The 17,118-nt window shown below is 32.6% G+C and overlaps 2 protein-coding genes across 3 annotated transcripts; one reads left to right on the plus strand and one right to left on the minus strand.

Moving 5' to 3' along the window:
* Window positions 1-4,178: 4,178 nt before the first annotated feature.
* On the minus strand, window positions 4,179-5,223 carry LOC145032067 (uncharacterized). The gene has a single exon (XM_078980737.1). It carries the CDS (start codon window positions 5,180-5,182, stop codon window positions 4,376-4,378), a length of 807 nt encoding a protein of 268 aa, XP_078836863.1. The 5' UTR covers window positions 5,183-5,223; the 3' UTR covers window positions 4,179-4,375.
* Window positions 5,224-11,714: 6,491 nt separating this feature from the next.
* Window positions 11,715-13,660, plus strand: LOC145032068 (meiotically up-regulated protein). Of its 2 annotated transcripts, none has more exons than XM_078980738.1 (7): window positions 11,715-11,904; window positions 12,078-12,114; window positions 12,450-12,535; window positions 12,710-12,805; window positions 12,881-13,046; window positions 13,127-13,289; window positions 13,369-13,660. In XM_078980738.1, the coding sequence occupies exons 1-7, from the start codon at window positions 11,872-11,874 to the stop codon at window positions 13,442-13,444; spliced, it is 657 nt and encodes a 218-aa protein (XP_078836864.1). In that variant the 5' UTR covers window positions 11,715-11,871; the 3' UTR covers window positions 13,445-13,660. The 2 variants fall into 2 exon arrangements, with proteins under 2 accessions (XP_078836864.1, XP_078836866.1); XM_078980740.1 differs by having other exon boundaries at window positions 11,730-11,904; window positions 13,377-13,660.
* The last annotated feature ends 3,458 nt before the right edge of the window (window positions 13,661-17,118 follow it).

The raw sequence follows: 17,118 nt of genomic DNA on the forward strand, positions 1-17,118 counted from the left end.
ATCCCAAAGATTTTATTAATTGAGGCAATCATTTGTACTCAAAATATTGTAATGTATTAGGAATTTCCACAATAAATAATATATGATTTTTGAAAGCGTAAAGATTTTTTTTTGGTTCTAAAATTGGGGATGTCACACCGAGTATATCATCGACATACAATATTGGGAGCACCATATTACTCCTACTGGCTTTGACATATATGCAAGACTCATCCTCACTTCTAGAAAATCCAAATTCCTTAACCTTTTCATGAAAGTAAAGATTCCAGCTTCATGATGCTTGTTTGAGTCCATAAATGGCCCTCTCAAGATTGAACACTCTATTATTATATTTTGGATCAAATATGCCTTCGGGTTGTGTCATACAGACATCCTCTATTAATTTTTTTTTTGTTAAGGAAAGCAGTCTTACATCCATTTGTCATATTCCATAATCATAAGCATCTATTGTAAGTAATATTATGATAGATTTAATCTTGGATACTGGTAAGAAGGTTTCCTTATAGTCAATGCCTTGAGTCTAAGTGTAACCCTTCATAACCAACAAAGATTTAAGTGTATGCACATTCTCATCTATGTCGGTCTTATTTTAAAAGATCCATTTGCACCCAACGGTTTTAATGTCAGACGTAGGATTAACCAAACTCCAAACTTGGTTATCGTATATTGATTGAATTCCATTTTTCATGCTCTCCTTCCATTTAGTAGCTTCGGTGTCTGACATTGCTTCCTTATTCTCAGAAGGATTATAGAACAAGTATCCAAAAGACTTTTATGGGTAGCCTATGAAGAAACACTTTTTCAATCTAGGCTCTAGTTTATCATTAGCCTCATGACGAACAAAAACTTTGCAACCCCAGACTTTCAATTGTGCAAGATCGGAGGTTTCCAATTCCACCTTTCAGAAGGTGCCTTAGCGATCTTCTTAGTTGGTAGAAGGTTTAATATATTGGAGGCTCTTTCTAGGTCGTAACCCGAAAAACTTACTAGAAGCATAACTCGAGTCATCATATATCAAACCATATCAAGTAGTGTTTGATTCTTCTCTCAGCAACACCATTCAGTTGTGGTGTTCTGGGAGGAGAAAATTGTGAGACAATCGTATAATCCTTTAGATGCTCGATATATTCAAGACTTAGGTATTCTCCACCCCGATCAGATCGGAGCATCTTGATCTTCTTGCCCAGTTGGTTTTCAACTTCCTTTTAGAGTTCTTTGAACACTTCAAAAGTTTCTGACTTGTTCTTTATTAACTAGATGTAGCCATATCTACTAAAATTATCAATAAAATTCACAAAGTAATATTCTCCATGTTTTGTAATGGATTTGATAGGTCCATGTACGTTAGTGTGGATTAATTCCAACAAATCATTGCCTTGTTCACACTTTCCTGTGAAAGGTGCTTTTATCATCTTGCCAAGTAAGCAAAACTCATATACATTATTCGACTCTAGGTTAAATGATTCTAATATCCCATCCTTTTGGAGCTTATTAATGCTTTTCTTGTTCACATGCCCAATACGACATGCCATCAGCACGATTTATCTGACACGTTAGAATTAAAAGAACCAACATTTAACATTAGATTAGTAGTGTTTCCTATACCAACAACACTTTGATAAACACCATTACTAGGACTAGCTTTGAAAATAAATGAACCACTTTTGTAAACCAAAATATCGCCATTATTATTATCAAGAGCAAAACTAAATTCATCCTTGAACAATGCGTGAAAAGAAATAATGTTATGTGTCATACTAGACAAGTAACAACAATTAACTAAACTAAAAGACACTCCATTAGTTAACATGAGCTTGTATTCCCCAATCCTTGAACATGTGTAATCCCTTTATTTACCATGATCAGGTTCAACTCCCCATGCTTCAATCTTTGACTTTCCCTTAATTCGAGATAATGTGAGTACGACATCCAAAATTAAGAACCCAAGAACTAGAATTTGACATACTATGAAGTTCAATCATAAAAAATACTTGACGTACCAATACCCTTGAGTTTGTTCATTTTCACGTCTTCAAGGTACTTTAGGAAGCTACTTCTCCAGTGACCCTTCTTTTAGCAGTAAACGCAAATGACCTATTTTGGGTCGGTGTTAGGAACTATTCCAGAGTCATCTTTTCTTGTGAGACCTTGATTAGAAGGTCCAACCTTGGTCTTACCCTTGAAATGAGAAACCTTCTTCTTGTTAGCAACTGTCACACCCATGGTCGGCGACAGAAGCGCCAGGATGTGCGACGTTAAGGTGTTGGGATTTCAGGCCTATATATGTATTGAATAATACACATGATGTACTAAACAACGTAGTTATTTAGACAGAATTATCAGGAGCATGGGTCGACATATCAGAATATAGCAACACGGGAAAGGACCAATCTCGTGATCAATTTTGCCTACGTGTTACTGAGTGGTTTTGTACTGGTATGGGTCGAGACCCATATTATCATATGTCCGACCAATGTAACTTGAAATGGAATATTGTTAACAAACTCGTGACACATTGGAACATAATTTACACAAACTTCAAAAAGCAATGAGCTAGAAGCAAAAGTGAAGAAAGTTTATTGAAAAAAATACACGTGAAATTCCAAGATGACATGTTGAAGCCTTTTAAGTTTATTCATATGTGGGAAGTTGTCAAAAGAAGCATTAGGTGGAAGGAGCTTGCAACACATGAAGACATCGGTAATCCGCAAAAAAGAAGCCGAACATCTTCATATTCGAGCTCATAACAAATATCATTGGATGGTCACATTCGCGTTGATCTTAACGATGATAACGACGACATCGAAGAAATACAATCACCTTCTCGTCACATGGGAATGGACAAAGTAATAGCTCAAGGAAAAGGAAATGGAAAAGCAACATCGTCAAATTCTTCAATCGGAACGTAGCGGTGAATTAGATCAGAGGAAATGATGACACAAATGACATAACTGAATACAACTTTGGAGAAGCATATGGCTGAAATGGTCCGACTCACAGAATATTTGTTGTTGATGCAAGATGTGAGACACCTCGAGGAGGTGGCTAACTTGGTGAAGGCTTCGATTCGTGAAAAATATAAACTCAAATGCAATTGAAATTTGGATGTTATGTTTGTTTTTATTAATTTTTCACTTAAGACTTTTGTTTACGTATTTAATGCAATTTCTATTTCATGTTATTTTTTATTTTTAGGATTCATGAAATGTAAATTTTAATTTTATGTTATTTTTAATTTTAATATAATTTTTATTAAAAATTTGATATTAAAAAAAAAAAAAATCATAGATAAAATCATTTCCCACGCCTTAGTTGGTAGGTAAAATTTGTAGAAAATATAAAATATGGCACCTAGGTCACAAAACCTTTTACCCTAAATGAGAAGGATGAAGATAATGATAAGTTAAAAAAAAGTTTGCTAAAAAAACATATTATTTTACGATTTAGATACCTTGTCTGATTATTGAATTATTTTTATTCATCAAAAATACATTGTTTTGTGAAAAACAAACATATTAATGATAGATTGAATTTTGTTAAAGGGTGTCCGATGTATATTTAACATCAGTATTAAAAAAATATATGAAAACATTGACAAAGGACCAACTAGCCTTGGTAGCAGTAGTATGACAGAATTGGAGTCATTCTTGTGATCAACAAATTAGATTCAGATGGAATATCAATCACATCATCCAAGCACTATAAAATAGTAATGTATATTGTGATTTTTTGTATTTTACCTATAATATACAGTTAATTAATTTTGAGTTATGTAAGCCTTTTATAAGGTAAAAATTTGTTATGCAAATATGAATCACCATGAATTTGATTATATAACCGAAGGCGAAACTCAATTTTTTATATAATATGCTAATTCTATTTATAAGTCGATCAAAAGTTTCCCGTTAAACGTGTTCGGACGAAAATAATACAAATTGATTTTTATAAGATATGCCATCGGAACAAAGCTCTGAAATTTGATGTGATACCATTTAGTGAAATTACAAATTTTCACCAATTACGTTCAAGATTCCGTCACTAACAAGTTTTGCAGTCAATTAAGCCACAAGCATATTTTTATTGTCACTTAATTAATTAAGGATCTCGAAAACCACATAAAAGATTTTCAATATCTGTTGTTAATTTGTCCATTAGTCCACGATCGGTATAGATGGATATGAAATTCAAACCTCATGCCGAATAAATTATATTAATCACTTTAACAAAAAGAAAAAAAAAAAACATCTAAATTAAACATCTATAGTTCAAGTACAACCATCAAACATGCAACACTAAACGCTAGCTAGCTAATTTTCTCTTAATTTTATGCATGAGCTACGTACAAACACAAACTGTGTATAAAAAGTTTATTAATTTAACGATATGCAGCGTTGGTTAACAGCAGATCCGACCATGGAAGTGTCGGATTCCATAAACCCGGCTCACCATTTGCAACAGCAGGAGCAGACTCCATTACAGATGAAGATAAAGTATTCATCACAGGTGGTGTTTGATGATCATGATGGTAATTATAGTTTGATGGAAATGATCTTAACCGTTGATACATTCGACCTAGATTAAGATTGTTTCCTGTGTTTATAATCCCTCCGTTTTCCTCACGTTGATTTTGCTCCGTTTGACTGTTTCTCCAAGATGAACTGAACGTGTTTGTGTGGGTGACTGGGTTTAACGCAAAATTAGGGTTAGGGTTTTGTGTGGGTCTTAGTAAGGGAAGAAGATGAGAGGTTTGAGGTAAGCTAGCCCAAAAGATCGGGTCGGAATGCTGAAACCCGTTCATGAATCCTGTTTTTCCGAGCTCGGAAGAAAGAACCGCCTTCAGCTTTGAGGTGTTGGAAATATTATGGTTTGCTAAAGCAGCTGCTATGGTGGTTCCCTTGTTTTTCCGGCAGCCACCGCCGATGGGAACGTTACGGAGGGCTCCACCTTTAGTCCAGTAACGTCGGCAAGTCTTGCAGAAGTAGCGTGGCTGAGTGAGGTTGTAGTTGTTGTAGTAACAGAACTTTGTGTTGGAGGAATCGCATCGTGGGCATCTCAGATGATGGTTTTCCGAGGAGTTTGGAGTATTGGTGGCGGAAGACGGTGGCGCCGGTGGTGAGGGTTTGAGAATTTGAGAATTAGTGGAAACATTTGGCTGTGGAGCAGTAAACAGCTCCTCCATCATCTTTTGCTTTCTTGTATGCAGGAGAATAAAGGCATGAAGGATGCAAGCTTTAATATATAGGACCAATGGAGTACAACAATAAAAAATATTTATTCAAGTTATATAAAGTAAACAGTAAAGTAAACAGTAAGTAGTAAATGTTTTGTTGAAAAGATTCCCTCCAAGCTCATTCAAACTTTATCACATTAACTAGTTCAATCTTACGTCACCTATGCTGGACACTGAAATAATTAACTTATACATAATTCTTATATGATTAGTCACATATGTTGGATACTGAAATAATTAACTTATACATATTTCGTATATGATTAAGCTCACATAATAAGAACATTACTTTTAAACATCAAATCTAATTTATTTTTTAGACTACTTCTGATTATACTTGTATCATTTGAACGATCGACTTACCACTTGATAGGCAAGAAACTCTTTAGTGATAGCAAAATTTATTGCTTTGTCATGTTTGGCTATAGAACCTTTTTTTTCCATTCAAATATGTCACTATATATACTTTTAAAAATTATTAATTATAATCAAAATTGAATACAAATAATTTTTTCTTTTTAAATATAATTACAAGAGATACTTTCTAGCGTTAATGGGTTAAAAAAAAAAAAAAGTCGAGCGACTCCTTTGAAAGTACGATAATTTGGGTTTATGAAAAAAAATAATTATATAATTTTCGTATGAAAAAATTAAAATAACATTAAAAAGCTATCAAAACGATATTCTTTAAAATTTATTTTCCACTTTTTTTTCCCAGTGGACACTGACAATGCAGAGGGCCCTTATTCTAAATCTACGACCGTTTAGAGAGGACACATTACCAAATTATTATGCTCATGATTCTTTTTGTCGTTGCTGCAACCCCCAATTCTTCTTGCTTTGACCAATCTGGTATGTATAGATTAAATTCAGTATATAATATTGCTAAATGATTAGCCACTATAGTTAAATATTTAAAGCCATAAAAGGAAAACTTTGTAATATTAGCCATGGATTATAATAAAACAAAAGGTAAATTATATATATATATATATATTTAAATGCCATGACAATCTTTTATATAAATTTATTGTTATTGTAACACATCAAGCCATAAAAAAATAAAAAATTGTTAAGTTTGTAATAACTTTTCTAACATTGATAAAAGATTGAAAACTTTGGATTCAGTAATATATCTTAGTTTATGTTTGAGATTGTTGATACACTAATTAAATTTGGACCGGCGTTATATTTAAATTTGGACGTGTTCAAGGAAATGTTTTGTAGCATTTGTCTGACATGTGAAGAACTATCTCTTATCAGTAAGGTAGACTTCTTTGAGAATTGATATGTTATCCTAGTTGCATTAGTGTTATGTTGAAACATTGCTTGAAGCCTTGAACGTTGTATGGTCGTGGTGCAAGTCGCATGAAATCAAGTTACATATATTATACTTTTAGATCTTTGGTCCAACCTATGAAGGGATTTGAGAGGAATTAACGTTTGTGCGAGATACATATATTTTGGGCTTTGGTTATTTTGTTTTTTTGATGAATGAATCAAATTTGTTCTTGGGCCCTATGGCTTGTTGGCAAACCATTTCTTGATAACTTGCTGACTCTCTTCTCCGATGACATTCTTGAAAACAAGAGATAAGTACTCAAAGTGCTTATACGAGATAAACAAAATATTGATTTTCAAAGTTTCTTCTCAACGTCTTCAAGTTCGAATGTTGATGCTCGATGGATTTGGTGCCTAGATTCATCCGGGAAATACTCAGTGACTTCTTTTAAACATTATATGGAATCTAAAAGCTCCCATCTTCAAGTGGGGTGTGGGTTTGGAATAATTTAGTTTCCAGGAAAATCAATGTACTAGCGTGGAGGATCTATCATCGGAAGCTCCCCACATCTGAAAACCTCATAAGGTTGGGTATATGCTCTTCCTCCTTCTCTGCAGAATGTGTAACTCAAGCCTTGAAAATGAGGATCATATATTCCTTATCTGTCCTAAAATAAAGGAGGTGTGGTTCGCATTAAGACTTTGGTGGAAAAGCTTGTTTGTAACTTGCCCGTCTATTGAGGCTTTGTTGGAAAATGCAAACAGGGTGTCAAATGGTCTCAATGCTCTTTAGGAATCGATAATACTAGTGTTCCTATGGGTTGTTTGGAAGTTCTGAAATCAAAATATTTACAAATCAGACCACAAATCTCACACGCTTTTGGCAAACGAGGTGCAATTGTTATCTCACCTTTGGATAAATAACAGGAAAAAGAAATGGGGAAATCTCACTTGGAGTGGGGGTGTTGCAACCCTATTCAAGAATGTAGAGAAAAAATATATTATCATAAATAGTTTATACTTGTATTTTTCATTTCTCGTTTTTTTTTTTCATCATTTTCACTTTGTACCTATAGCCCCTAGCTAGTTTTTTATTTTATATAATTATCGGCCGTTACAAAAAAAAAGTCCAAATATTTGGATGACATTATGAAATGTGAAGGAATTAAAAGTACAACAAAAGTCGAGACGGTTATGAAATGGTAACCACCTAAAAGTCTGAGTAACATTTAAAGCTTATTAGGATTGACAAGTTATTACTGGAAACTCGTTAAAAACTTCTCAAAAGATCATGAAGAAACTTCAAAGGAGTTAAGAAAAGATTGTGTGAGGCAATAATACCTTACTATGTAAAAGATGCTTTATGCAAGTGTTTGAGTTGTCCTCTCACAAAACATGATAAAGTTATTGCTCATGCATACCAAAGTTTAAGATAGACAAGGTGAATTATCACACATATGATTTGAAGTAGTCAGTTATTTATGATTTAAAGATTTAACAACACTACATTTATCGGATGAAGGATAAGGTGGATACATTTTATGAATCATTAAAGCTTGCAATACTTGTTTAATATAAAATAAAGGAGATGACTTGAAATAAATAAGGATTATGTTAAAATTTTATATCAACCAGAAAGGCTCATATTGTGGCTAACATCATGAGTCGTAGGGATATTAGTGAAAGACAACAAAAGTGAGCACTTTGAATTGAAACCGTATCATCCCTAATCGATGAATTGAGGTACACTCAATTAGGGATGTCCTTGATGAAAATATAAATGAAGAAAAACTAGAAAAATCAGTGGAATTTTAAACCGGTCAACACGGAATGAAAACATTGTAAGGTCGGTTATAGGCACCAATTTTATTGGTGGGAAAGATCTTCATTAAAGCTTGCAATACTTGTTTAATATAAAATAAAGGAGATGACTTGAAATAAATAAGGATTATGTTAAAAATTTATATCATCCAAAAAAGCTAATATTGTGGCTAACATCATGAGTCGTAGGGATATTAGTGAAAGACAACAAAAGTGAGCACTTCGAATTGAAATCGTATCATCCTTGATCGATGTATCGAGGTACACTCAATTAGGGATGTCCTTGATGAAAATAAAAATGAAGAAAAGCTAGAAAAATCAGTGAAATTTTAAACCGGTCAACACAAAATGAAAACATTATAAGGTCGGTTATAGGCACCAATTTTATTGGTGGGAAAAATCTTCATTAAAGCTTGCAATACTTGTTTAATATAAAATAAAGGAGATGACTTGAAATAAATAAGGGTTATGTTAAAATTTTATGTCATCCAGAAAGGCTAATATTGTGGCTAACATCGTGAGTCGTAGGGATATTAGTGAAAGACAACAAAAGTGAGCACTTCGAATTGAAATCGTATCATCCCTAATTGATGTATTGAGGTACACTCAATTAGGGATGTTCTTGATGAAAATATAAATGAAGAAAAGCTAGAGCTGATATTTGGAGCAATGATCAATTCAACTATCTTTTGGTCTTTGAGGTGAGTTTTCCCTCACTGTACTCGTGGATCGAAGGCACCAATGTTGGCCCTCTAGTCTATGTTATGTATCCTGGTATATAGGACGCTGTTATGCTATAATGATCTGTTAGATTGGTAGATCTATATGATTACTTGTACTTGGTAGTTATATGTTTATCTATTACATATGTTGACATAGTACAGTTGGGATGAGGTGATACTACTTTGTGCGGAAGCCAACAAACTCGAGAGTAATCCATACATAAGATGAGGGTTAGGAGGCCAATCCAAACTTATGTTGTGGGCTTGAGATCAATCTAGACATAAGTTGATGGCAACCAGACTTATGTTGTGGGCTTAGGGGTAATATAGTACGATGACTGTGGACCCAACATGCATGTTTGTATATGTTCTATTGTGTGGGGTATTTTGAGGGAATCTAATAAGCTTTGACTTACAGTTTGATTTTATGGTTTCAGGTACATCATATGATTGGAACAAGACGAATATGTGATTGTGCACATCATCATTGGATATTTTACTGATAGATGATTGTGAGATACTCTAACTTATGATTTGGCTTTTTGGGAACAATGTTTTGTATGATTTATGGATTATCAAATGGTTTTGAAAATAAAATTTTTTACTATGATTTTTTAGAAGTTACAACAATCAACTATAATTCTATAACTTGATTTCAAGTTTCAACAACAACTAGCAATCTACAATCAAATTATCAAAATATATGAAGTATAAACTTGATTTAAAGTTTCAACAACAAATAATCAATAATTATTAATCCTAAGTCCCTAATTTAACAATCCTAATTGGCGATTTCTATTTTTTCAACACTGCCAAAAAATTGAATTTCAATTAACCAAAAAATAATCAGGAAATTTCTACTTGCTTCATTGTCCACCACTTTGATCAATAATCACCCACAATCGGGGGGTTTTGTAGGAAAGCAACCACTACCAATGACCAATTACCGATAGAAGAAGGTATGGCAGCAGTGACGTTGTCTATCGCATGGGCAGTAGTCGCAATCAGAGTGTCGATTGGATTTTCTTAATGGTTATTTCCAATTTTTAATTGGTATCGGGCTAGATTTTGTGTTAAATTAAACTAATTTTATGTTGGACACTTGACATTTGGGCTTAATAGGTTTGGTCTACTTCATGGACTAGTTTGTAATTGGATTTACCATTTAGAAAAACCTAAAAGAAAATATAGGATAGCCCAAATTATTTTCCATGGTATAACTGCAATATAAACGAAAATTTTCCGAAAATAATTATACTAATAATTTTTTAAAGGGCCTCTTGGGATACCTCAGATTCCATGGTGGATCTGCATGCGCATGATACATTTCCCATGTGCATGATACATCCCCACATTGAAAGACAAGAAAAAAAGCTCCGATGTTGGTGATACCGATCCGAAATCCCACCCCCTGAAAGTAGGGGTGAGCAGAAACCGAACTGATACCCAAAAAATCAAAATAACCGCATAAACCGAAGCCGAATAACCGAAACGGAAATGAAAACCGATGGTGCGGTTTTTAATTTTGAAAAAACGAAAAATTGCGGTGCGGTTCGGTTTTATGTTTAATAACCGCACCAAACTAACCGAAATAACCGCAAAATTTAATATAGTATTTAAGTATTTATAATACTTATATTTAATTAATAAAATAAATTATCAATTTTATCATCTTACGATTTTTATTGTTTAGTTCTTGGTGTGTAAATGGTGGTTAGTAAATGTTAGACATATTGTTAATTATTTGAATGAAATGAATTCAATGTAACATAACAAAATGCAACTTGAAAGAATAAATATGGACCAAAATTATGATTTATTTGCGACGAAACTCTTGAAATAAATGAAAGTTGACTAAATTTTATGTTTTGAACATAAAAAACCGTACTTTTTTAACTGAAAACCGCACTAACTCATTTTGTGGTTAAAAACCGAAACCTCACCGAAATAACCACAAAACCAAATCGAATCAAAACCGTAAATTCGGTTTTTCAGTTTTACAAAACCGCAATTTGCGGTTGCGATTACAGTTTTATATAAAACCGCATCGAACCGCACCATGCTCACCCCTACCTGAAAGTTTAAAGTATCGTAAAAGACTTAAATAGTAAGAAACATCAACCATATTCAAACTAGTTTTTAGGATTATCATAAATATATATTGGAAAACAAATATAACTCCTAAAAATCTCTTTTCATGTTTGAGTTGCTGAATTAACAAATAATCAATTGCAAGGTTATCTGTCTTGCTTAATTCTGTACAAGTATTTATTTAAATATGGATTAAAATGAAAAGATAAATATGTGGTATAATTTGTAAATCTTTCCATACAAACAAAGTTTAAAGTGAGTGATAAATTAATCATGATTTCTACCATGCAGTTGCCTAAAAATGGTCGAGCCAAATTTCCCACTCTAGACGACAATGCTAAATAATCATTCTTTTTTCTTTTCAATTTGGCCATTCCAACAAAGAGGTACTTGTTTATTGAGTGCAAAATATAAAATTTTGATTATTATGATGGAAAGGTTCAACGTCCAAAAGTATAGGGGTTCAAAATGTGGGGTTCGAAAATTTTGAGATGATAATGACAGGATTCCGATACTTGAAGGCCTATTCCCCAAAAACAGAAGGGCAAGTTCACTACGAAACGGAGCAGCAGCCGGATCCAACACCGATATGCTATCGGTAAACTTCGATTGAACTCAAATATCGGTTGCTTAGCAAAACCTACAATTAGGGTTCTTTCAGAAGCAAAATTTCGTACCTGAATCAACTTGACGATCTTAAACAATAGTTTTCTTATCCGACATATTATGAACTGCGAAGTTTGCCAACTCAAAGAACTGGTAATTTCTCTATATTTTGATTTACGCGGATTCATACTTTATGGCGGAATCTAGTATCCAATATACATGATTATACTGTGTTATGGATAATCCGAATGGATAACTGTAGATTAACTTCCCTTGCTTGTAGTTAGGTTATTTTTCTAAAAGAGGAATTTGTCTTCTGTTCGCAGGATGTTGAGTACTTTGAGATACGGGAAGTTCTTCAATGTAAGTTGTTTGTGTGGATCAGATCTTCTTGTTTTCCCAATTTGTTCTTATCTGATTACAGAGTCAACTGTACTTGTAATCTTGTATATCGGTGGTTGAAGTACGCCAAACCAATCCACGAAATGAATTTATGTTAGGGTTTAAATGAGCATTCTATATATAGTGTCGTCTTCTTGATGACCTCTATTTCTTCCCGATCTACTTTTACATCCTCAAAAATCTCCTATAGTTTCAGGCTTCTTTTGTTGATTTTAAAGGTGGAAGATCGAAGATAAATTGGTTTATCATTCAAATACCGAACTGATCTATCTTCTCATCTACTGATACACTTGCAGGCATCCTGCACACAATTTTCTTTCACAGAGCATTAGGTCTGGTGCGACCCAAAGACATTGATTTGCAACTGTTTGAAATTACATATGTAAGTAACATCTACTTCCTTTATTGATACATATGTCATCTTCATTTATTACTTCATCCATCAATGTATCTATAAATGTAACATATACATCCTTATTACATCATCCATCAATTTATTACTTCATCCATGATCCATCTTCATTTATTACTTAATACTGGAAACTTGTTTTTCTAGGTGCAATGTGGTGATGCAGAGCTTGAAAAGAAAGTAGATGAGAAGATTGATCAGTTCATTGATAAAGTAGAGAAACACCCAAACAAGAAAAACCAGGTAAACATTATAATCTTTTCAGAGCAATAAACTAACACAAATGGTGACTTACATCAAAAGTCTTAAATGATGCAGATATGTTTATCTTTCTTTGAAGTAAAGAACAAACAAGCAACATGGTTTACACACAAAGTTGAACATTTATACTGGGAACAATGGTATATAAATATAAATGTCGCCCAACATCCAAAACCAATTTCTGGAAAGTCTCATCATTCTAAATTAGTTTTAGACCCTGGAGGTATTAAACTATGAATGTTACCCTATTTTTTTTATTAAAACTATCACACTTTATATAAAAAAAAAATACTAATTTTACAGAAAGTGCATCTGAGGAGAGAAATGCTAGGCGAGCAACACTAGAATCCTCTTTGCATGAAGTTTTATTCCAAATAATCAAATTTGTAAATGAGAAGAAAGATCATATTCCTCCAATACCAAATATGGAGGGAGTTTCATTTCCCTATGAAATTACAATCTCAAGGTTAGTAGTTTTTATTATTTTTTAGTTGGAGTAATAATAATTATATTGTTTTTAACATGAATTTCTGCCTTATTTTTAGTTCATCAGATTCAGCGTTCGGGATGGACATGTTTAAGAGGATGCTCCAGACTGGACATCCTACAATGCTCAGCTGATCTTATTAAAAAAAAATCTGGATGCAAAGTGGTATGTCTGTAAAAAATGGATAGTAGTTGTGTAAAAGGGTAATTTGGACATTATTGCATTTGTTCAGATGTACATATTGTTTGATGTTAGCATTTGTCTTGTATGTTATCCTTTCTAGTATCACTGGATATGATGATGATTGAACAGTTAAATAAATATGAAGAAAAAATATTATATTTGCAATATTATTATGAATTTCTGATTATCGCATGTCTTTGACTACTGTATGAGTATTAACATTTGATGGAAAGTTGGACTCATTTATGATTCCAATTCCATTTAAAAACTTGAACCAAACATGCCCTAAGAGTAGATGTGAAAAACTTATAAAAAAACCCGATTAGTTCATAAATAAGCTGACTCAAATATCTTTTTTAAAAGCTAGTTTATAAGATATTTTAATGGTTTCATAAAACATTATATTTAAATAAGCTTATGCAAGCTAAACATAAACATATATTACAGCAAACTCAAAAAAAATAAGTTTGCTCTATAAGACCCAAAACACAACCTAAGGAGGTTGGGGGTTCGACAGCACATAAAAATTATTCACACTCATCAGCCGTCCGCCTATGCCCACCACCCCACCCCACCCCTGTAAAAGCCTATGCCCACCCCACCCCCATAAAAGAGTGATAACATGTGCAATTTATATAAATAAATGTTAGGTAATAAATAGGGAAATTTCTAGAAAAGCTGCTATATTTTCAACCTTCTATCCAGGAAGCACTATATTATTATTTTTCATTCAAAACTCATTGACATTTTAACTGTTTTCAGAAAAACTATTTTGACTTGTTATTTGGAACAAATTAGAACCGGTTTAGGGTAAACAAGTGGCTTGTGGATCGAACCGTTAAGCATATATCGATGCCGGTTCTGGTTTTTCGGTTTTTGAATAATCGAATCTGTACCTGTATCCACAAAATTAAGTAATACCCGACCCATTAACCCAACTATTTTTCTATATTACAATTTCATAATTTTGATGTGTGCCGCACAGTAATATTTATTAAAAAATATAAAATGTCTACTTAAACAAAATATATATATATATATATTACTTAATACTCAAGATCCATTAAAATAATATTTATATTTTACTTAGACATAAAGTTGCATACTTTAGTGTTATATATATATATACTCAAGATCCAATAAAATAATAATTATATTTTACCTAGACATAAAGTTGCATACTTTAGTGTTATATATATATATATATATATATATATATATATATATATATATATATATATATATATATATATATATATCCTCTATTATAATAAAACAGTACAATGATGCCATGTGGCAGTTGCTAAGCCCCTCCCAAGTTACTTTTCCCGCTCAAAGTTTCCAAGTGAAGTTTCGATAATGCCCTTTGTGCCTCTTAGTACCCCATCCGCCTTCATTCTCGCTCTTTAGTGGAAACAATTAAGAGTTTCTAACTTCTGTGCAATAAATCAGCACCCAAATCACGGAGATTGTTGAAGATAATTGTTTCCAAAATTATTTATCAATTTTTTTTATTTATACGATTATAGTTATATACCCATTCATTTTAACCCTAATTTTGTTGTTAGAAATTGAGCAGAGCCGCGAATCAATATCTTAATTGATTACAAACTAGAGATCCCATTCAGTCGGTAATCGTATTGCCGTCGTCGCTCCCATACCCTGAGAGATCTAACAGGTGAAATTTTTTTTATTAGCAGTTGGGGCTGTGGTTCAAGGCATCTCATCTACGTCTTTGCTATAAAGATTTCATTCTCATAGATGTAGTGTGTATCTCTTTGCTGGAAATTAAAAAAAAGGTAAGAGAAACGTTCGATTCGACCTAAATAGATGCAATACTATGTAAACTTAGGTCATGATGGTACCAATGGTTTTCCAGTGATTCGCATCTGCAAAGGGGGTGTAGATCTTTATGGGGATGTGCTTCAAAATACTTGCACTAGGTTAGATATGGTGCTTCATAGCAGTCGGTTGATTTTTTTTTCTTCAGGTATATATCAATTATAAGCAATCATTTGGGTGATTCTACATATAATCACACTTTCTTTTATTTTTTAGCCAGAGCTGTTGTAAAATGTGAAAGTTTATAAGGGGAAAAAAGCTTTATTATTCCCTATAAATTCAGATTTAAGGTTTGATTCTCATTGTCTGAGTGGGTAGACGGATTGATGAGGGGTATGAGGAAATATTGGAAAGCTCTGATACACTTCATATGAGGTAACCATTATATTGTTCTCCCTGTTTTTACTAATTTCAAATTGAGTATGAAAGGAGATTTGATGTTCTTATGCTTTTGTGTATGTATCTAATATTGGATGAAGCTCCCTATTTTTATTCAATTATGGTCTGCCATAACCTAAATTGAAGGCTACTATGAAGAAAACTGGTAGGTGTTATGGTTTTATTTATTTATTTTCATATATTTGCTAGAGGTTTCACATGGTTAGATGTATTTATGAAGAAAACTGGTAGGTGTTATGGTTTTATTTATTTATTCTATATATTTGCTAAAGGCTTCACATGGTTAGATGTGTTGGACTTTTCTCCAGTAATTATGTTATTGTGTTCTTGGTTTCACATAAATAGCCTTTGTTTCAAATTTAGTTTTTTTTATTATTATTTCTATGTCAAAATGAAACTATATAATTTGATCAGTTCATATGTTTATATCATATTTGCAAAATTCTTGAGACTAAATGTGTATATACAGGGTAATTTGCTTGGATTAGGTGATAGAATTAAGCTATAATTGTAAGGAAGAAATGGGTTCAAGAGGTCGAGAGATAATAATTGTTAATTATGCTTGTATCAGGTATAGTTGTGAACCCATTTTCACCCATGACACTTTCAATGCTCTATCTTACTCACTCTTTCAATGTTTTAAGAATCTACCGGTTGCATCATTCTACGCCAAAGACTCCATTATCTAGGGTGCACCTTATTTCTCCTATCTTCCCTCTTTGACTCCACCATGAATAACCAACAACTATTATATCAGATGGACAACTATTAGAGAAAAAAACTTGCCTTCTTGACCTACTTTTAGAGAAAAAAACTTGCCTTCTTGACCTACTTTTCTTTGCTACAAATGGAATCTGTATGTGTGTTTCCATGTAATTTTCTTAGTTTAACACTAGGTCGGGAGTTTTATTCACTCCAGGGGTAACTTTCGTATTTTATTTTATTATTTTTTTGTTGTTATATATACAAGGGTAAAAATTAGGTATGCTTTGTAAATTTTTACAAATTAGTTGATGGATCTGCATGTTTGTTGTTATACTTTCATGAACTTTTTTTTTTTTTTTTTTTTTTGCAAAAAGTTCAACAGATGTGTAATCCCTTGAGGATTTTTGGTATCCAGAAAAATAAAAAAAAAGATAATTTGGGGTTTGGACAGAAAAAATGATTTTTAATCTCATTTTTTGCAAAAAGCTAATTCAATAGTTGTTTGATAGGATCGGTTACAAAGGTGTTCTCCATAATGACACTGATCAACATCACTTGGGAGATTAGAAAGGCAACCAGACTGTATTGCGAAGCAGGTTATCGTATGAATATATATATATATATATATATATATATATATATATATATATATATATATATATATATATATATATATATA

The sequence above is a fragment of the Lactuca saligna genome, chromosome 2 (genome assembly GCF_052625555.1).
Source record: "Lactuca saligna cultivar CGN05327 chromosome 2, ASM5262555v1, whole genome shotgun sequence".
Classification (NCBI taxonomy): Eukaryota; Viridiplantae; Streptophyta; class Magnoliopsida; order Asterales; family Asteraceae; genus Lactuca; species Lactuca saligna.